The sequence below is a fragment of the Haemaphysalis longicornis genome, unplaced genomic scaffold (assembly GCF_048455015.1).
Source record: "Haemaphysalis longicornis isolate Haplotype H1 unplaced genomic scaffold, Haemaphysalis longicornis Haplotype H1 scaffold_1, whole genome shotgun sequence".
In the NCBI taxonomy this organism is placed as follows: Eukaryota; Metazoa; Arthropoda; class Arachnida; order Ixodida; family Ixodidae; genus Haemaphysalis; species Haemaphysalis longicornis.
In genome coordinates this window covers 368,729,248-368,751,653 of record NW_027526203.1, presented here as the reverse complement: position 1 = coordinate 368,751,653, position 22,406 = coordinate 368,729,248, and the positions used below count along the sequence as shown (strand labels likewise).

The following is a 22,406-nucleotide window of genomic DNA, read 5'->3' as shown; positions in this document are numbered from 1 at the left end:
AGAGGGGAGAAGGGAGTGTCCTTTCAGGACCCCCTTCACGGCGGATTAGGCGCCCTCAGTGGGCGCACTATTGATAACAATGTAGCATCCACAGTGCTGCAGCTAGCTTGTGATATGAACTATAAGTATCATCGTACGGCCAGTGTAACTTCTATGAAATCCAGCCTGAACCTAACTCCTCTCGCTGCATGTAGAAAACTGTCCCGCCTGTGCATATTTCAGAAAGTGTATCATAATAACCATGTACTCAAATCACGCTGGATACAACCCGCACGTTTCTTATCTGAACGTGTTAACCATCGCCACAAAGTTCATATCCCGCACCAAAACACTGTCACCTACTCCCATTCTTTTTTACCGAAAACGTGCCGTGAGTGGAACCACCTGCCTGCTTCATTAGTTTGCATTACTAACCCTGACCATTTCCGGGAAGCATTGTCAAAGTCAAATTTGTTGTAAGTTTCTTTTTTTGTCATCTACTTCCTAGTAAGGAGTGCTTTTTCGTTGTGTATTGTTTCTTTATTAGTGTATTGTATGCTTGTGTCGATCGGCCGTTTCTGTGTTCTTTTACGGCGAATGATGTGCGTTTACCATTTGCTTTTCTTTTGCTCCAAAAGTGATTGCATGTACGGCTGCGTTTAGTGCATTTGCTTTACTTTTTTTTACTGTATTTGTTTTGTGTGTACAATGGTTAAACACTTCTCGCGTGCTTCTGACATCATTTTTGCTCTTTTATGTGAGCCCCTCCCCTCTACAATGCTTGTATGCCCTGAGGGTAAAATAAATAAATAAATAAATAAAAAGTGAGACTGCATGAGACAGCTTGAGACTACGTGACGCTAAGTCACTGTGAGGCTGGCAGAGCTGAGCCGGCATTCGTGTAGGTATGGGCCTCACTGAGTTTGCTCCGGCGTGAATATAGGCCACAGTTGTGGACATAGGATTTTATATCGAAGCCGAAGTAAAATCCATCTGTTCAAATGAGCCAATCAGGTTATTACATAGCCAAAGGCTAGCTGCTGAGCTTGTCTATTCCAAGTAGCTACCCGCCGCGGTGGCTCAGTGGCTAAGGCGTTGCGCTGCTGAGCACAAGGTCGCGGGTTCGATTCCCGGCCGCGGCGGCCGCTTTTCTGATGGAGGCGAAAAGCAAAAACGCCTGTGTGTACGAGATTTCGGCGCACGATAAAGATCCCCAGGTGGTCAAAATTAACCCGGAGCCCTCCACTACGGCGCGCCTCATCGCCTGCGTTGCGTCGGCGCGTTAAACCCCACAATCAATCAATCAATATTCCAAGTGGCTGAGGCCATTTTCAAGCGAAGGCTGAAATAACTGACTTGAACTTGCGATGCGTGTATGCTAAATGTCGTACAGTAAAGCCCACCTTAAGGAGCTGGGATGATAATGATGACCTGAATTCACGTTCGCGGGTCTATGGGTAGGACAGGGGTGTTAGTTCTTCTGAATAGCTGTATGCGAAACACCAAACAGTAAAGCCCACCGTAAGGGGCTCTGATGGTGATTATGACGTGAATTCACGTTAGGTCTATGGGTAGGCCTAGGGTGATTGGTTCAACCATACAGCTCTGATGATGATGTTGATTCGAATTCACGTTCGTAGGTCTATGGGCAGGCCACGGTTTATTCGTACGGCCGAAGAGTGGTATGCTAAACCCATACAGTTAAGCTCACCTCAAGGAGCTCTGATGATGATGACATGAATTCACGTTAGGTATTCACGTTAGGTATATGTGCAGGCCTAGAGCGATTGGTTCATCCGAAAAGCTCCATGCTAAACTTTAAGGATCTCTGATGATGATGATGACCTGAATTCACGTTCGCAGGTCTGTGGGTCGGCCACGGGTGATTCTTTCGACCGAAGAGCTGTGTGCTAACGCCATACGGTAAATCCTACCTTAAGGAGCTCTGATGATTACAATGACATTAATTTGGGCTCGGCCTATCGTCAGGTCACGGGTGATTCGTTCGGCCCGAAGAACTGTATACTAAACGCCATACAGTAAATCCCACCTTAAGGAGCTCTGATTATGATTACCTCGATTCACGTTCACAGGTGATTCATTTGGCCGAAGAGCAGACGGTTTTGTGGGCACGCGCTATATACGCTATAACTATTCGTCCCTCCCCCAGTGAGACGAGACAGAAGAATTGGAATGCAAAACGCAGAACGGCGTTTTTATAGATTTGCCTCTCACGTACTCGTCCGGCAAAGTTAAAGTTTCTGCCACGGTGGACGCCTGCTTCAGCATCAGCCGCCTATAAGCAAGAAAGCACACAAACAAAAACAAGGCAACCCCCACGAACGCCTCGCGCTTTGGAGTCTCTTGGGAACTGTTGGCTTTGCCGCAAGGCGTAATTTGAGTATGCAGAACAAGGATGCACGGGACCCTAACCAAAAGCAGCCTCGGTGTAAATGAACTGAGCGCACGTCACCTAGCTCAATGTCTTTTGCTTGTCCCCCAGCACACCCTCGGGCCTGAATCTTCCCTGTCACGATCACGCAGTCCATGTCAAGGGTTTAGTATCCAATGCATACATTCGTTTGCTTGTAAGCGACGCTAGTCATCATGGCCTAGCAAGTGTAGCCGTATTAAATCTGCAGCGAAAATTGCTTGCGACCTCACTGGAGTTACGAGATCGCGTCGTACTAAACACACGAATTCGAGCACACAAGTTTGGGCCCATATGATTCGTGAATCCGTGTTGAATTTTGAATTTTGAGTGCAGAAAAGTGCGAGTTCATCTGAGTCCGTGTGAGTTCTGAGTACACCTGAGTCCATTTGAGTTCTGAGCCCGAATGAGTTGCGAGTCCATCTGAGTTTTAGCCCGTTTGAGTTCTGAATCCATCTGAGTCCATCTGAGTTATCAGCCCGAGTGAGTTCGGAGTCCATTTTAGTTCTGAGTCCCTTTTGAGTTCCGAGCCTGATTGAGTTCTGAGCCCGAGTGAGTTTTGAGCCCGAGTGAGTTCGGAGTCCATTTTGAGTTCTTATTCAACTTTCGTTCTAAGCCTGAGTGAGTTCTGAGTCTTGCGCTCGCTGTGAGTTTGAGTTTGAGTGAGCGCAGATGAATTGCTGAGCAATGAGTCTGAATTTGAGGGAGCGGTGACTCCAAAAAAGAATTTGTGAGTAAGTTTGAATAAGCCGAATCAACTTTGCTGAGGTATGAACATAATTTACTATATTGGGCTTCTTAAGTGCAACCATTTTTATGCGGGTCAGTTCAAAGGTTCAATGACAACTATTGCTTTCGCGTTTAAATTCATTGTCTGAAGCGTCTGAGCTAAAGACTGCACTTAACGGTGATTGGGGTTTTAACATTCATACTTCGTGTGGATATATCTTGCCTAACAGGTAGCTCCACGAAGAATGGTCTAACTCGAAACGCTAGATCTATGACCGCGAGCTCAACATCCGAAGCAGGTGTTCATTTGCTGAAACCGCCCCTTTATACCCGAGCTTATGACCTCCTTAAAAAAGATGGTTTGCCCCTAGGTCATTTGCCATATTATTATTACGAGTGAACGTCGCTAAGCCTGTAAGAAGGCATCGAGAAAATGTGCCGCGCCACCCTTTTAACGCACGCGTTGGTCCGCATCACCACAATGCGCCTGTTTAATCAATACCGTTGAATAAATGTCAAAGCAGGACATACCCTAGCGCGAGCGTGAGGTTTTTCAACGTCTCAACGCAGATCACATTTTTGCGTCAAATCCTGTGTTGCACATCGTTATTTGCCTAATGTACTCCCTTGAGCTCGGCGGTTGGTCATTCAGGTGCAGTGTGGCAAAGCGGATCCACGAAAATCATTAGCGTTTATAGTCCTATGGAGCAAACTAGTTGTTAAGTGTACGCGTTTTCCTACTTAAAAACGAAATATAAGCTCGTAAAATTTATTATCATCGCTGGTTAGAGCAAGGAGGCACGCACATACACTAAAGACCGTTCAGGAAAAACATTTATTCGTCCATGTTCCAAATCATTGCTTTTTGTGCAACGAAGCTTCAAAAGGGGTTGGTAAGTGGGTGAAATATGGTAGGAAATGCTGCCAAGAACGGTTAGAAAGAAACGATGGGAGAGGTATGTATACGGACTCAAGATTGAGTGTCTGAAAATCTGCCATGGCGACACTGATACTCATCTTCGCCTACCGTGTTCCGCTGTATACGTATTGTATTTTACAGCGCAAGCTGCAAATGCTAGGTGCCCCTTTGGAGCTTCCGTGTAAGTGCCAAACGAAGACCGAAGGACAGACAGCCTTAGGTTCCAGCAGCGCAAAAGCTACGGATCGGACCACGGCAGAGTGTGAACGGCCTACGCTGCCGCATCAGAATACGTCAGCGCTTACGCAACTTTCGCAACACTCCCGCAACCCGAATTGCCCCGTGCGGTGGCGCAGCTCACGCTTTCCGGTTGCAATTTAAACTATTTAAATCAGTTCCTTCACATGTATAGTGTTTCGCGTTGCGTTGTCTCGTTCCATTTTAATCCTAAGTGTCCTGGCCGGGAAGCAAGACCTCAAGCGCAATGCCTTGGATGGATATGCATAAATAAAGGCAGTCGCCCCACCGTAACATAACGAAGACCCTTTGTGAGCGTGCACGCAATCGCTTGACCCAAGCGAGGCCCACACCTGCAGAAAACAGCGCTAACGTTGCCGCCGCTGACTTACACCGACAACCTCTGCATCCCTTCGTGTGGCGGGCGCAGTAATCCCCCTGAGAAAGACACGCACATGAATGGCTTACGCGATCCTGTGGATGACTGGCCCTGTGGCTTTCCGAATGGGCAGGGGGCAACGGAAGCGCTGATAGGCCCTCGTACAGGCGTGGTCTGCCGTTTCCCTTTATTTCTTTATCCGTTTGTTTTGGGAGCAAACCTACTCTTCAGCTCGTGGTCCCGGGTACAGTTTTGGGCGCTACATAACTGTTCAGCTCATGGACCCGGATGCATTTAAGCAAGAACAGTTTGAATTGAGTTAGTACTGCGCATGGAAACCACACCTTGGCTACGAGGCGTGCCGTAGCGGAAGGGCCGTAGTGGTGTGGGGACGCGTCTTAGTTTGCACAGCTGGGGATCTTTATTGTGTGATAAAATTTTGACATACATCAGAGTTTATTTTTTTGTTTTTTGCTTTAACACTTGAACTGGCACGGCGATTGGGTGCATATGAATTGGTGCAGTTAATAAAATGCTTTGCATACCTGCTTATTTCGACAGAAAATACAGAATACGGGCTCATCGAGAGCACGGTCCCTGCTTGAACAGCAGAAGGGAAGAAGGAAGTAAGCGAATTATGTCTAGAGAGAGAGAGAGAGAGAGAGAGAGAGAGATAGATAGATAGAGAGAGAGAGAGAGAGAGAGAGAGAGAGAGAGAGAGAGAGAGAGAGAGAGAGAGAGAGAGAGAGAGAGAGAGAGAGAGAGAGAGAGAGAGAGAGAGAGAGAGAGAGAGAGAGAGAGAGAGAGAGAGAGAGAGAGAGAGAGAGAACTAATTATCTATTAGGGAATATGTCCAGGTTTAGTATAAATATTCTACGAGCTGACGGCGTCAAAGTCTCTAATAAATGGTGCGCAGCAGCAAAATAAGCGTGTACTACTCGTAAACTGTTCGACCTTCGGGTGAAAACGGAGTGCACGGGCACTTGTACGTTTGGTTGCCAGGACAGCTCGCAAGCGCCAGAATACTATGGGTGCTACTGGTGGAACGCAGGCTGTCTCAACGCGATGTTCTCTTCTCAAGACATCGGCCAGCATGAGTGAACGGCACATCGAAAGCAGCTCATGAGGAAACACACCTGCAGGTTCGACGTGCTCTTCATGTGCAGAAGTTCAGAAAGGCAAGGACCATGATATGCAAGGCGGGGACATCCACACTTGATATTTATTCTCGGTTCTTACACCATAGAATTCACATCTTTCAATCGAAAGCAAACAACGATTGCGACAGTATGCACAGCATGAATTAGAGGTCAAGATGTGTCACGAAGCGTAGTTGAAAAAATTGTTCATTGCCAATACAATGCACGACAAACTGCGCTCGTCTAAACCCCTGTTTTGCAGATATCTGGCTTCACCACTTTCTCCCTGCTTTCGTCCTCTCACATGCGCGCGTGTGGCCAGGAATACAGCCTCGGGATATATAGGTTTATTCCACTAATAACGGCGAGCGCGGAATTTTCAGCGTTTCATGTTAAGCTTGCGAGTACGATTTCCGCGAATTGCTTTAAGCATTTTGGTTTCCCTTTGGCCACGTCGCCGCAAAGTCTCTTAAACGAAGCAATTCAGACGGCGGCTGTGCGAGCTCTCAAGTGGTATTTTCTGCCGTTTTTCACGAAAAAAAAAGGTACGTTCACACAACGCTGCATGCATCCCGCTGTATGTGCTTGCACCATGTTTACCTAACTATGTTTACTACGCGGCTTCCTGAACTGAGTACGCCACCCACCTTTCCTCATTTTTATTTCTTTGCTCAATAAAATGTTTTACCTCATCCGTCTCCTGTGATGGGAACAACGCCCGGTCAGTTGCAAAATAAAAAAAGCACCGCATACCATCGCCCGTTTTTATTTGTTTGCGCTTCGCAGGCCCCGATCAATGTTGCACTGGGTGGATATGAGGTAGCACATGAACTCCTTTTCTTGCGTACGTGAGCGTGATGTATGACGCTAGCTCTGACGCCCCTTTTTAAAGACGTATTATCAAGTGGTGGTACTCACGTTAAAGGGACCCTGCAGCACTTTCTATAAGCGCTTTCACTCTTCCATTCGCGTCTGTAACCACAGCGAAAGCTATAGTTATCGCCAACACGGAGCGGCACTGCGTGATTTACTCATCGCACCAGATACGCCTTCCATTTCTGCCTTGTTTTTATGGCTTTTTTTATTGCTATCGAAAAGCGTTCATTGCTGCAACTGAAGGAAAACCGGCCAACAGCCGCTACATGGCCTTAGTGACGTAATTCGAGCCGTCGAAGAACATCAAGACAGGGAAAGAGAAAAATCTTTTGAACGAATTTATAAGTTCTCTGATGGGCATAGAGCAGTAATTTTTTGGCTGAGGTACTTTGCGACCCCCTAATCTAAGTACTGGTGTGTTAGGCGACTACTTTCTGCAAGCATTTATGATTTGGAAAAAAAGTTGAAGAAAGTGTTGCAGAGTCCCTTTAATAGCATAATTTTTGACAACTAAATGTTTCAGTATACACATACATTGTTGTTCAGAAAGCTGCGGCGTAAAATAGTACTGAGTTGCTTGCTGCCGACTAGGCCCGTCCCCGAGCAGAGCGCCTTAACACGCTGGACACCTCGGCTGCCTGATGCTGAAGACCTTAGGATAAACCTTCTGAGTCAACGCAAACGCCTACCTTGCCTCAGCAGCCGCTAGGCGACAAGGAAAACCGAATTGTTTATGTGCCGTATAACCTTCTGCCTTTGGGTCCACCTTTGTGGTGTATTAAAAATGCTCGCAAGCATGATAAACGTACCGCGCCGTTTCTACTTTTTTTTTTTCAGCCGGCGCGTTTCTCACACATTTGTTTACGGTGCGTTTTGATTCTCCTCTGAACACAGAGTAAGACGTTGCATCAGCGAGATAGAAACCAGTGAGATATCAGCCCAAAGAGCATGCGTCATCGTGTTCGCGTAGCTTGGTTGGGATGCAACACGAACTCTTGATTACCGCTGATAAAATGAGATCATTCTACAAAACAGGGGTCCCAAGGACGCGCGTTGCGAAAATCAAATATATCACTTTTGGCCGGTGTATAGCCCGAAAACGGGTGCAAGAGCATCGCTCTCTTTTCCGATGACACGATTCGCTTTCCTGCGCACACACCACAATTGCACAGTTTCGCACGCACGTAGGCGGCATTAAAACTTTTGGTTCCAGTTCTTGCGCGGCGGAAAGATTTCGCGTAAAAAAAAAAAAAAGAAAAAGGAACGTTCTCTACGTCCCGCAAATGGCATCACTTGGACCTTCGTCGTATAGCTTCGCTTCGTCACTTAGGGAGGGGAAAAAATCTACAAAAAAAAAATCGAACAGAAAACAAAGGAACATTGGCGCTCACAAACATTTACACCGGAAAAGAAATGCACGTAAATAAGTTACAGAAATAAAAGTCTTCATATATTTATATATATAATATTTATATCTATATATATATCATTCCAAACGCAGACATTTCTTATTTACACACTTTTACACTTACAAGGCATTTCAGCAGAACGCCAGGAGTCCGAGGCTTTACGCGGCCGGTGGGTGCCATGCAGTAGACGAGCACGCACGCACAAATCACATCGAAGTCAACAGCACAGCGCCGGCCGCCGAGCCCCTACTCCCTAGCCTATAGTTGGACATCGCGCACGGCTCGTCGCCGTCGGTAGTGACGTCTCCAGCCGCCCCATGGCGCACCCCTCACTGCTCCCTGGCGCTTACGTGCGCAGCATCCGAGATGAACCCCTTCCGTTCTCGATACGGCGGACAAGACAGCTGGGGGCCATACGCTGGTGCTTATCACGAGCCCGATTCGTTTGCCGCTTTCTCGCCAGCACTTCTGGCGATCATGCTCGCCGGTGACTAATTAACCTCAGCCAAAGTGGCCGACCTTGAAGGGCCACTCTTTGTTCCCTGCAGCACAACGGCGTTTGAGCTCTCCGGGCTAGCGCACGACGTCTGCGCATTTGGTTGAAGCCTTAGGCTGAACATAGTGGCTTAGTTGCAGGATACAACACGCGTCGTGGGCGCATCTCAGTTACGCTAGCCATCGCACGTAGCTTCGACGCTGGTTGTGGTTGGCTGCAGCTGCTTCTGTTCGGGTCAATGTTTGTACCAATGGGTGAGGGAAGAAGCTCAAATTTTCGGTTAATTCCTGATTTTTCACTTGCACTGTTCCTGCCGACCACCCGCCATTAACGCCGCCTTATGGTCAGTGTAATGTCATGCAGGAATGGTGCCCGTAGAAAAGCTGGAACGCCCATTTCATTTCTGCGCTTTCTTGAATTTTCAGGTAACCACCTTTTGGCGGCCCGTAAAAGATTGTACACGAATATGGTCCTTTGTTAGCTTGAGTCACGTTCTGGCAGGCTAACGATCCCGCGCCAATGAAATTTCCTAAAGTTCCAAAAGAAAGTAAGGGTAGCAGTGATTTCCTTTTACGAAAGTTCACTGACACAACGTCCACATTCACAGTTCGGCGAAGATTGCACAATTCCGAAGAGCGAAGCAGTAGAGACCAAGTCGAGCCGCGGGTATTCCATGGTCGGTAGCCACAAGTCCGAGAGGACGCACGCCTTCTTGGCCTGCCGCCCGAGTGGCCGGTGGGGGGCTCGAGGCCGCCGCCGAGGTGGGCGGGACACGCTGTCGTCGGCGACTCGGGCCGTGTTCTCGGGTTGCGATCACGTGACCTTTTCGGCGCACCCCTCACAGAGTCTATAAATAATGGCCGCAGCCGATAAATAGGCCGTCGTTACGAACGGAAGCCGCCGGGTGGGGACGTGGGCGCCGCGTCACTGGCGTCCGGCGTGGTGGCTGGCGAGCCTGCGGCCGACGGGCTGTCCTTCTTGGGGTACACGTAGGGTGCGTAGCGGTACAGTCCGAGCGAGTGCAGCGTCTCGGTGTGCGACGCGGCCGGCCGCATCATTGGCGGAAAGAGCGCCCCACCGGCGGCGGCCCCGCCGCTCAGCATGGAGGCCAGGTGGGGCGGCAGGGCCGCGCCAGCCGCGGCTGCCGCCCACTGGGACCACAGCTGGGCCGGGATGCCCGCCGGCGCAGGAGCGCGCACGCCGAGCGCGTACAGCGACGGCTGCGCGTACAGCTCCATGCCGGGAGGCTTCCACAGGAGAGAGGCGCGAGCAACGGCCGCAGCCGACGGCGGCCCCAGGCCGCCCAGCAGACCCTTCTCGTGCAGGTACGCCGCGGTCTCCGGGTCGCCGCCGTTCTCCAGGAACGTGCGCAGTGGAGTCCGAGCGAACGGGTGGTCCGTGATCAGCGACTCCATGGTCTCCCTGCAAGGTGAACCGTCGCGTCAGCGGACTTGCGGGTGGCCGCGCTTCGCACAGCGCCACGAGGGAATGTCGCCCTTCGGCATTTCGACGAGCAGTACGCGCTATCTATGGTGCACCCACGGGATGAACAGACAGCGGGCTGTAATAGGCAAGAATTGTACACTATAGCCATGGTAACGACCACTCCGTGTTGAAGAACCTTAGGCGACCAACGAAGCGCATGTACATTTAGTATTGCCGCTTCAATGTAGCCGAGAGCGTGATTGAATAGACCAAGCGTACAGGCAGTACATGGCAGCAAGCCGAGACAATTGACTCAGCTGTGCGAACAGAATGCCAATGGCTACGGCTGAGGTAAGTATCGAAACAATTTTGCGTTTCCCGAATTCCAAAGTGATCTCGGCCCCATCTCGTAGCTCCGGTTCCGTTCACGGGCATTGAGAGCGTTACGCAAAGTAATCCTGACTCACTTTTTGCAGTAACTTACTCCAGCACATCTTGCACTTGCCCGCTGACGCTTCGCACTGAACGCCGAGTAATAATGTCATCTGGAATAATTTATTGTTCTCCTATCATTCCTACTCCTGGCATCAGAGCACATGCTCCAAGCAACGGCCATTCCATAGCAGCTTTAGGAATATTTGCGGTATCTAAGTTGAAAGCAAGATAAAGCGGCCATTCCACTGCCCGCATTATTTAACCTACAGCGCCTTTGAACCCCGTCGACGCGATGACTGATTGACAGCGTCATGAGCGGAACAACGCCGGTTCCCGCAACTGCCTGCCCACAGAGCCAACGTGATCCCGCGAACTGCTCTACATATGCAGAAGCCATTTAGCCACTGACGAGGATACGAAGAAAGCCCGCGAGATCGATTGCAAAGACAACAACACGTGTCTCGACAAGCTGTCGACTCGCGGCCCCCGTGCCGGTTCAACGAACGTGCTCGTTGACAAACGGTCAGACGTGGCCTGCAGGCTGCAGCAGGCGGGCAGCGAAAGCGCGGTGCCTTTGGCATTCCTGCGGCCCGGGCGGCGAAGCGCGCCAGGGAAGCTGCAGGCTCCCCGATTTGCTGTCAGCGCTCTCGGCCGCCACTGAGCGCCGCTATCAAACGGACGGCTGCGGTGCAGAGCAGCACGTCTACATCCAGGGGTCGGCATCGGCAAATGCCGCTTGTAATCTCGGCAACTGGCGTTTATCGGACGTCACATCTACACTACATCTTGGGAACTTTTTAAGTTGTATCCCTGCGGAGTGGTTCAACCGCGAGCGGCCCTCCGCTCTAAAACACGGCCGACGGGAGGAAGGCGGCGGCGAGGAGGCCCCCGGGAGAGCATCAAGAATTACGGCCGCCTATTGGAACAGATGTCGTGCGGCGGCTTCCTCGACCTCCTTTCCCTTTTTATAGGATCACGTGCGTGTCCTTCGAAGGCACGTCAACGCGCAGTTGACGATTCCGCGGCCTGCCCAGGACAAGCCGGTATACCGGGATTTATTTTACAGCGGCCTTCGAGCGAAGCAACACGCACGGCGGCGCTGCGCCAGGACCTGGCCGCGAGCCACGGTGCAGCCACGCGCTTCGAAGCGACACCGGAGGCACGACTCCAGGGACGACGCCTCGAAATTCCAATTCGGTCGGCTGCCGAGGAAACCGCCCGAATATTGAGCCACGCCGAAATGTGAAGGGCCTCCGGGTTAATCCGGCCCAGCGGTCTTCGCGTGCACAAAAATTCTCGTATAGATGGCGGCGAACAACGGTCGTTCTTGTTCGCAGCCGCGACTGTGAACTACCTTCCTTATAGCTACAAGGCGCCACTACGTCATTGCGTCCGGTTTGTCGCTACATGCCAAGAAGAGGCACCGGGAATGTCCCTATGTTCGTTCACATATCACTCAACAAGTTAACGACAAAATGTTTACGCGGTACCGGCCACGGTGACCAGCGCAACAGCTTACGGGAGCCCCAAACTGTGACGGCATGCGCTTCTGCGTCCGGCACATCCACGTAATCGGGCGTGGACGCAGTCGACATTCCTCCACGCTAACGGCGACATTCCTCAGAGGGAAGACGTTTTGTGTAACCCAAAATCGAACCACCATTTATCGATAAGTGCTGTATTCATCATTACAGCCACGCAAACAAAATGCCATAAGCATTACCCAGCTGCACCCATCCCCTCCCTCTACTCTATTTTCTGGGAGGAACCCTGCACCCAAGCCATGTACAGCCACCGAATTTCTTGATAATGTCGCGGGAACGTCGATTGGCGGATGGATCAGCGCCCTATCGCGGTAGAAAGCGGCGGAACGAGCGAGAATAGATCGCACGGTTCGCATGCGCAGACTGGTCCCGCCAGTGCAACCGTCGTCTGCTAGGGTGTTCCCGCACGTGCGACACAACCCCTTTCCGCTTGCGATATATCAGCCTCCTATCTTCATTTCCGTGGACAAGGCGCACGAGAAATCTCTGTCTGTCACCACCCGGCAATAAAGATAGCAGGTTGGTTACCAGCGGGAACAGGTTGTGTAGTGATTGTGGGAACAGCCTAGCAGACGACGGTTGCACTGGCGCAACCATTCTGCGCTTGCGAACTGTGCGATCTATTCTCGCTCATTTCGCTGCTTTCTACCGTGATAGGGCGCTGACCCACCCGCACGTCGACGCTCCCGCGATATTATTTTAAAAAATCCGGTGGCTGTACTACTAACAGGTATGTCTGGTCGGTCGCTTACCATACCCGATCCTTCGCTTTTTGCTTGGCGCTTACACGTACAAACAGTGCGTAGGGCGTAGGAGTGTTATTGCCGGTCCCGACAAGGTGCTGTACGTCATTCCAAGAAAATGTAATAGTAAAACAAATGAAAAAAAAAAACAGATAATGCCCCAAATACTTTTCGTTAGCAGCCATATAGACTATAGAGCCTACGGAGAGCCATCAGTAGACTGCGTCATGAGACGAAACTTAGTTTGCTTGAGACGTTGACTTTATGTAAGCCAAATAACTCAGCTTAGGCCGTAAAATCTGGACGAGCACAATTTGTTCATAACGCCGCTTTAATTCCCGCAAGCATTTTTATATGGTGCGGTGCATTACGATTTAAATTCAAATCTGGGGAAGTTTACCGCACCGAAGGTATACACCGAGGCTATGATGTGCGGCGCTGCGGAAAGCTACGGATTAAGTTAGAACACCTTGGGAGGTTTAAATTAACCGGCATCGAAATCTCAACACACGGGCATTTACGTTTTCCGGCTTCAAAAAAATAATAAAAAGCAGAAAGAGCCGCGATGGGAACGTGTATTTCGGTTACCGGTACATCTCATTTAGACAAACCGCTTGATGACGTACAATAAAAACACCAGAATTATAAGACGAGTTCAGATACTTGCCTTTCAAGTTCCGTGAGCCGCGATGAGTCCCGGAAGCCCTTGGCAAATGGGTTGCTGTCAATTTTTAATTTCGTTATCTGAAAAGGGAAAAAAAAAGAAAAATTGCTCGTTTGAACATTTCGAACTTGCGGTTAACATAAGACATAATACAAAGCATATAAAATGCGCCCTACTTTCCCGTGGAAGAAAGGTAAGCGGTTTTGCTTTTTTACTTAAACCCTAAAATTTTGGTTTCCCAGTCCCTTGGTTCAAACATCCAGTCAAAAGTTAAACGAATTCTTGAACAAGAAGCCTATATAGCTCTTTCAGAAGCATAATCTGGAAACGTACTTCATGCTTGTCAGCATTGTTGAGCAAAAAGAAAACACTAAGCCTATTTTAGGCAAAATTTACACGTACAACTGGGGCGCTCAGTATGGTTGCAATTGAAAATGAATGTGTGCTTGATATCTGCGGTAGCAAATAAAAAATGCACTCTGAAAACAATATTACGACGCAAAAAATACAAGAACTCGCGCGAGGCTGGATCTCGTGGCAGTGTTGTGTAAGTTCAACCGTAACAAAAGGTTCCAGTAGATGGTGCGAGCAGTGGAACGCGGGAAAATTGAATTGACTTTAGCAAACCTCTTCCTTTTTTATCGTGGGAAGAGCAGGAGGGAGGGGAGGAGCATCAGAGGTTGGCGGGGGATATAAAAGGCATTTACGTGTCGACTCGCGCGGCAGAAGAGTATCGCCTTTCAACGATATTTGCAGCGAAGTTACCAGATACGAGGCCGATTGTTTATCACGCAAGAAATATGCGTACCCGAGGTTGTTTTTAAAGCAAAGCTTTTTACCTCTACCCCCCAAGGGTTCTTTCGCGACCGTTGGTGTCACCAGAAAACTCCAGCGAACAAATAAAAGAATTTACTGGCACCGCCGGGAATCGAACCTGGAACTAATAGACTAACAAAGCGAGAGCCCGTTGTCTTGCCGATTTAGCTACGACCCCACGTGAAGACGGGGAAAACGGGTGGTGTACTCACCAAGCACATCTACGGGTTTACCCTCTGCGTTCTCGCGGAATGCGACGTGAAAGCGTCACGCGACCACTCACGCCCGTCTAGCAGCCCTGTGCGCACCTTGCTCATCTGCTAAGAGTTACAAAAATTAAAGGAAGCTCACACCAATTCATGGCATCTCACTACTAGTACGCTAATGTGCAAATGCCTGTGGCCTCCAGTGTTCACGTAAACAAACACAGCTCCTTGTCGTCCGCCCACACGCCAAACGAAGGAATGCATTCAAATACTCCTTGATGGCCAGGACATCACTCCAAGCCCCAGCATCAAGATCCTGGGCCTACATCTCGAGGCTAACACCAAGAGTGACGTCTGCTTGCCGCGCCTCAAAAACAGCATTAATCAAATCATACACATGATCAGGCGAGTTGTCACCAAGAAGCGAGGTCTATAGGAATCCGGTACCTTTCGATTATTTGAAGCTTTTGTCCTCTCGAAAGTCACTTACGTCAACCCCCTGTCTTCTTCTCGACAAGGAAGACATAGAGATGCTTTATATAATGATTAGAAATGCATTCAAGCAGGCCATTGGTCTTCTCATGAGTGCGTCCACACAGAGGCTGCTTAGTACAGGGCTCCACAACACGGTGGAAGAGCTGATAGAAGGCCATCTTTCTAACCAGAAGGGCCGACTCAGAACTTCGGTGGGTAACCGCATGCTTCACCCGATTGGCTTTGCAGCCCAGGATGTCACTCCGCTTGACGTACTCCCAGACTCTTGGCGACTAAAACTAAAGATGCTCCCTTTGCTTAAAAATATGAACCCCTCACATGCCGAGGGTCATCGAAAAGCGCGGGCTCAAGCGCTAAACACCACCCTCGTTGGGGATCATGCAGTTATCTACACAGACGCCTCCAAACATCGAGGGCAGCAATACGCCATCATCGTGGCTACCTCCAGAACCAACCTCCTTGCGTGTACCTCGCTTAGGACCCAAGAATTGACGGCAGCAGAACAGGCAGCCATCACCTTGGCTCTCACTTAACCAGGGGTACGGAGGGTAGTCACCGATTCCCAGCAAGTCTACTGGAATTACCAGTAGTGTTAGGTGTCCTGACCTACACTGCGCGTGCTAAAAAACCGCTCCCCAAACGGTTCCATTCAGCTCATCTGGACACCCTCTCACGCTTCAATGGCGGGAAACAAATACGCCCACCACAAGCCTGCGCTTTTACCTCCCGTGCTATGGAGCTGCACGAGGGCAGTCACCCGCTTGTCCCGTTGAGGGAGATAACCCAGCATTATCGCCTTCTGAGACAGACCGTACCTTCGCTTTACCCTGACCATTCCAGAGCACCCTACGGCTCATATAATCCGGGCTCCTTCCCACAGCCTACGCGTCTTCACCTAATGCTTCCGAATCGCTACGACGCTGAATGTCAATTTTGCTCAGAAGTGGGAACACTCCGCACCGTAATCGGGGTGTGCGACTTTAGACCAGAGCACCCTCCTCTCTTTCCGTCAACTACCCAACAAGAGCAATGGGAGATGCTGCTGTCCAAACCCCGTCTACCTACCCAGCTTCAGCGGGTGGACAGAACACAGGCCGCGCGGACTGTATATGGGCCACACAGAAGAAGGAATCACTCCCCAGGGCTGCACTCTGGGCCGTTCAGATATCTGAACTGAAGTATTTCTTCCTCCTCCTCCTCCTTCTCTGCCGCAAATCTCGTCGCCACCGTCCGCGGCGCAGAGACGGAGAAGTCAGACCGTCTAACACCGGGTTGGAGCTTTAATTTTATAAAAAAAGTTTCCACTCTTGTGCTACACCAATACAACTCAACCAAACACCGGTCATCCATCATGCATTGATTTAACCTTACCAAGAATATCTCTTTGAAGTAATAAATGGTGTGGTTAAGTGCATTTCACTTTTCTCTGGTTTTACTATTTGTAGAGCGATGTGAGTGAATTTAAGTGACGTCGCATGGGTAATCGTTATGGGGGCCGTTTACAGCTTTGCTTTCCAACCACATTCACCGGGTGAATTGGCGCGATTTTTTTTAAATTACAAATATTTTGTTTCTTTAAGGCATGCGGCTGTCGCGGCCGTGAATAGCATACGCAACTTCATACTCAACAGTGCAACAAATTTTAAGCCAGACACGTACCGTTACGGGTTGTAGAAGTTTGCGAATAAAAAAATAGGAAGAAAACGTAACTGCGTACTTTCTTTTAAACATAAAATCTTAACAAGCATAATGGTTCAGTAATGTACAGCGCGAAAATGCACCAACCCGAGCTTTCCGAAGCCCTTTCACACTGTAAGCAGCCGCCCTTTACAATTCCTTATGAAAAAAGTTATCGAGTATTGTGTAATTTCCACATTGAAGATGAAAGCTTGTTCCAAACACAATAGCACAATGCTTGTGCGCTCTTTTGTTTGGAAATGCTGCACCTGTCACAACCAGTGCAGCTCTCACGAACAAATATACCGCACCTGCAACAGTGCGTAACTGAGACATTTAGTATTTCAAAGACTTGGCCATTCGTTCAGCCAAGTATACGTCCCACAGTTCGAGGCAGTACATGCTGGTCATTGCTACAGTGCCGCTGTTGATACAGTATCGTCAGCCCGTGGCGTTCCAACAGCGACTTAGTTGCTGGTCTCCCCCAGCAGCAGCAGTTTGCTATTAGAGCGCAGCAGCTGCGCGCACGCACTTACCAGCTGATTCTGGTAGGCCGTGACAGCTGTGAACACCGTCTCGGGAAACACGTACGTCCGAAACTGTTCGGCCTCGAGGTCGTTAACGGGAACGTTCGGGGCGTTATGCCGCCGCTTGACCAGATGAATGCGAGGCTGATATTTGTGCATCGAGTTCAAAACAATCTGCAGACAGAGAAGGTGCGGAGAAAAGAGAGAGAGGGGGGAAAACAATGTTGACGCACACTCACGCAGGCTCCTAGCAGTGCACATCTCATGAAGTTATTTTCTCTTTCTTTTTATTCTCGAAGTTGGCAGGCACCACATGGATAGTTGTATGTGTCACAATTTCCTACCCAGCGCAAGATTGTCCATTATTAAGGGGGGGAAAAGGAAGAAGGACAGGAGACAAAATGAAGCTTTCATGTCTTAGGAGTCCTCAGGCAGAAAGGAATAAGCTAGCACAGGCATGACTTTCTCGCGTAGTCAGGTTGGAAGACAACACACTGATATTGCGCGAAATCAGGAAAATGAGTTCTGTGACGTGCTGATCAGCTACAACTTAACCCTAGCAAGGACGGGCGCAGTTTTTAAATTTCTCAATTTATTGAGGTGTCATGTCGCTCTGATACTTTGATATGATTAAACGACCGACACGGTGGGTGCCACGTCATTGCAAAACCGAGCTGTCGAGTAATTTTTTTAGATGGTTAGCCTGTTATCGCATCCAGGCAAGTTTCAATGATCACTGAAGCAATGCACCAACGCATTCCAACATCCATGCGCATTAGACAGGGTTGTTTGTTCTCCACTGATATCACTACGCATGCGAAATTACGCGGAATTCGACACAGCTAAGCTGCAGGGCATTCTCAACGAGGCGATTGAAATGGATATAAAAGACCGAGACACCGTTATGGGATGTGCTTTAAAGCTATCATGCATGTGCAAAAACTTCGGAAGGAAACGTGCCAGTTACAACCATGTTTTGTCGTTTAGGTGCTGATGAGAACAGAAAAGAAATAACGGTAATGAAGCAAAATAAAAAAAAATCGTGGTCAAATGCACCTGTACAAATTTTCAATGTGATTTAAGGTGATGTCAACAAGTTTTTCATAAATATTCAACTGGATATAAGAGCACTTCAAAATTTATCGAAATAAAAAATTTATTCAAGCGATATATGTCTAGGACACCTTAGGGGAAGTTTTAATGGTGTCCTTTTCTTTGCATTGGGGAGAGCGCTGGTGTGTATTTGGGGTTATGAGCTGGTGGAGTACGAAGGTAAATCTTTAGTGATCGCGTACCTTCATAAGACAACTTTAACAAAAGTTTAAACTCGCTTCACTAACGTGAACGCTGGTGGTAGCACTCGCGGGGGGGGGGGGGGGGGGTATTGGGTATTGTGTTGTTTTTTTTTTATCTTTATTTTTAAGAATTTACACGCCCGAAGCCCTTGGGCGCTACCTACCAACGCTCTGTCTTCATCTGCGACATTCTTTCGCGCTGTCACCTTGACTGACAGGCTTCACAGTCCGACGGAACGACAGGCGCGATTTTACGATGTCGGGCAGGTATCACCCTCTCGCGCTAAAACAAGCTGAACGGCGACGGCTTATGCTTAAACCTAAGTCGCTAAATAAAACTAAGCTCGGGACAAAATTCAAAATCGGGATTTTACGCACCGAAAAAGCGCCTAGCCTACGCAATGAACCAACTAGGTTCTATTTTTGAGGTGCAATAAAACCTCGGCGTTCCGCCGAAACACGGCCGCCGCGATCGAACCAGCTGGTGTGCAGTAGAACAGCCGAGACCTGCACGGTCGGCAATGCGCAGCGGCGACGAGAAGCGGTGCACGCTTCGGACACTCGGAGGGGGGGCAAAGCGGAGCCTCCTTGCGCAACGCGCACCGAGTGTCCGAGCGCGCATTCCGCGCCGCGCCCGGGGCGAGCCTGCGGCCGTGTGATGCTGGGTAATTGTTCTCCGAACAGGCGCCCCGCCGCGGGGGCCGGGTGTGCAGTCGACACGGTGCGCGTGTCTCATGAGTCGGCCACAACTGAGCCCCATCCATTTTCGTCAAAGTCGGCTCTCGTGACAGCTTGTTGTTCGCCACTGCGTCGTCTGTATCATCTTCGGATATGTCACAGCGGCGGCGACTCCTCCTCAGAATATGCATGCTCCGTCACGGCCCCGTTCCCCCCTCGCTTTTTGGGGCCGTCGCAGGCTGAGCCGGGCGGCGTTTCAATGACCCTGGGATAATAGGTTTCGTGGCAGGCGCTTATAAATATGCAAACCGCGAATTACAACTCGGTCTGGTTCGAGCGAGACTCCCCGCGTGACGCGAGTATTATGCCCCAACTGTTTCGCGCGCCCCGCTAGGGGGGAGTGGACACGTCGGCCCGTCCAAGGAATTCCCGGCGAGCATTTCTGTCCAAAGTCATTACGTGTCGCGATCTGCTTAAGTGCGCCCGCTAATCTCCTTCTGACGCTCCCTTCCCTCTGCGGCTCCGGCGCTCGCAGCCTGTCACAAATCGTCGAAATACCGGTCGCCGACGGCAATAGCCTCCCTTGGAAGTAAACGCACGCACAAACCAATATCATCTCAATTCGACCTTCCACTACCACGCGTTCGTGGTTCTAAAATACGAATTCGCACTAGACGCAAGCGTATCTTCTCGATGTGCGCTAGCATCGTTTACTTGCCGCACTGGCTGAAGTGCTGACTTCAGATTTATACTTCAGATACGCCTCAAGGCGTCAAAAAACGCACGCACTAAATCGTACGCTTGACCTTGAAAATTTTTCAACGCCGCCAAGTGTTCCGTTTCAAACGCTTCACAGCAGCTGCCTTTCATATACGCATTCTCAGAATGACGCCAAGGCTAGAACCGTATAATCGTCGCCAGATTAAAGTGAATCCTTCGTCGCGTTCACACGCCCGCTGAATGCACCAGAGAAGGCCCAACGAGCTTGAAACGGCGCCAATCCTCCAGTGCTAAGTTTCACCCGTTCACAAACGGTTGTGTGCAACAACCGAACATTATAGGTGCCGTGAGCGCAGGGCGTGTCCCGAAGGTCAACGGGTTTTAGTTTTTTTGTCTCAAGTAGATGAAAGCAAATGCGCTCCAGCAAAACATCACTGTGCGTCTGTACTTCCCTATGTAGTCGCCTTGCCCGCTCAAGCATATCCAGTAAACCATCATTATAACGAAACCGCTTCATTCGATTTCTCGTTTCCTTCGAAGTTTTTCACGGCCTGAACTAAAGTGCGCGGACAGACAACCGCTTATGACGGAGTACCGCTTATAACCAAATTGGTTTCCTGTCCCTAGGGCTTTGTCGTAATAGAGAGTTGTAGCTTACCGTGTGTTCCGCAAGTACCATGTGTACCAAGACCCGAGTGCGCATGCGCGCGCGGGCACGGCGGGCGGGCCACCCCTCCGCGGAACGAATGAGCGGGCACAGCGAGGGCCGAACACCCGTCAGCGGAGCTAAACCACCCTACCGGAACGGATGCGCACATGCCCAGTCGGGTCCCGGTACACACGGAAGACGCGGTACACACGGCATGCTAAAACGCTCTAACGAGGGTTTACTCATGGCCCAGCTTCCGAAGGGGCACAGGCCACTCACGTGTCCCTGCTTGTCCATCTCGTTGTTTGTGAGCTTGACCTTCTCGAAGGAGACGACCTGCTTGCGCAGCTGGTCCCCCGTGAAGGGGCAGTCGGGGTGCGCGTAGAGGCGCGCCGGCGACGGGGGGTCCGCCTTGCCGGCCACCAGCCACGAGGAGCGGTGGTACGCATACCGGTACCGCTTGTTGTCCACGGGCACGATGTCCAGGAGCACAATGTACCGAGCGTCGGGCTGCACTCCTGAGAAGGAAACTCGCACGGTGGGGAACATCCTCCTGCGACGGGGGAGACAAGGAGGGATGCTGTGTGGAATTGCTTACAACTCGTATATACTGCGGGGGCTTGTGCAGCATTGGTAGAGGATGGACTTAGACAGCGCACTATTATCACCGTGTATGGCTCTACTGCTTCCATTTCTACATACCTACTCGTCGCTTTATAAGCCCGAAGGCTAGATTTAAAAAATGAAAACGAAAACGCCAAACATCCACGCTTTATTGCAGCACAAACGACCTGCTTATCGATAGAAAGAAAAAAGAAACATGCACCCCTCCGTCTAACGACGGCGATGGTTGAACGCAAAGCTTTCTCCTGACGGATTCTTTAGTTGTCGTCAGAGTTTGGACTAAGTTTTGACATTGTGTCTACTTTTGTGTTTCATCTTGTAATCAACTGATTTGTATGTGTACATAGTCGTAAGTATGTGTTGTAAATATCAATTCCTATATTCACATCAAGTGCAATAAATACTATGTGGAAAACAAACAAAAAATGTATCAATCGGATAGACCCGGGATTCATAACGCAAGTGATTAAGGTTCGATTCCGGGCAATGAAGCGTTTTTTTTTTTCTATTTCCCTTCACCCACGATCATTCATCATCATCGTCAGAGAAAGTTCGCTTTCCTGCAGGGCGTTTTCGCGTTACAGACGCCATAGGTGAGAACACTAAAGTTTCGTTTTAAAAACAATCGGCGTGCACTATTCAACGTCACACCGCAGACGATTGCTTCGTTTATGAGGCACAGATTTAAAGTTTCATCCCATATCGGCACTTCATAAAAAAATTCAAAGCCCCTTTCATCAAACGAGAAAGATGGTTGAAACGCCAAGCTTTCTACCATGCGACGTGAGTCAAAGTCGAAGTACAAAATCCTAATTTCTTCGGCCATGTCGCAATGGTGCAATTGGATAGACGTTGGCTACATAACGCGATTCCGACCAGGGGAAGGATTTTTTTTTTTTTCGTGAGGCGCTAAATATGCCTTCTCTTATCGTCATCATCGTTTTGGGAAAACCATTGTGTGAAATTGGCTTTCCGGCAGTGCGTTATGCAGCGATATCGAACGCCATCAGTGAGGCATAGAAAGAGGCGCTTTAATAATCGGTACCTGGAGGCGCTCAGAGGCCTCCATGACTGCGATGAGAGGAAGTGAGCTTCCTAAGTAAGTTGGGTGGCGTAGGCGCAACTAACGAAAACCACGGGAGAAAGAGCTAAAGCTCGCAGACCTAGCGTTCGGGTAGTCAAAGGTCCCGCTTCCATCGAGGTTCTTTCTTCTCGTTTGCCTCACCATTACCAAGAATAACGTCACAGTTTAGTCAAAGCTCCTGTTGATCAGAGTCTCAGCCAAAATTATGTGTTAAATGTTTTGTATACGGG

General features: G+C 49.6%; 1 protein-coding gene across 1 annotated transcript in view; it reads right to left on the bottom strand.

The window, feature by feature from the left end:
- Positions 1-5,858: 5,858 nt before the first annotated feature.
- Positions 5,859-22,406, bottom strand: part of LOC144155064 (uncharacterized) — a 134,351-nt gene continuing 117,803 nt past the window's right edge. Inside the window, exons 3-6 of the mRNA XM_077686297.1 lie at positions 20,748-21,021; positions 17,136-17,300; positions 13,405-13,485; positions 5,859-10,012 (exon numbers count right to left, since the gene is read on the bottom strand). Coding sequence (XP_077542423.1) covers positions 9,479-10,012; positions 13,405-13,485; positions 17,136-17,300; positions 20,748-21,021 — 1,054 coding nt within the window. The 3' untranslated portion in view covers positions 5,859-9,478. The remainder of the gene's footprint in view (positions 10,013-13,404; positions 13,486-17,135; positions 17,301-20,747; positions 21,022-22,406) is intronic.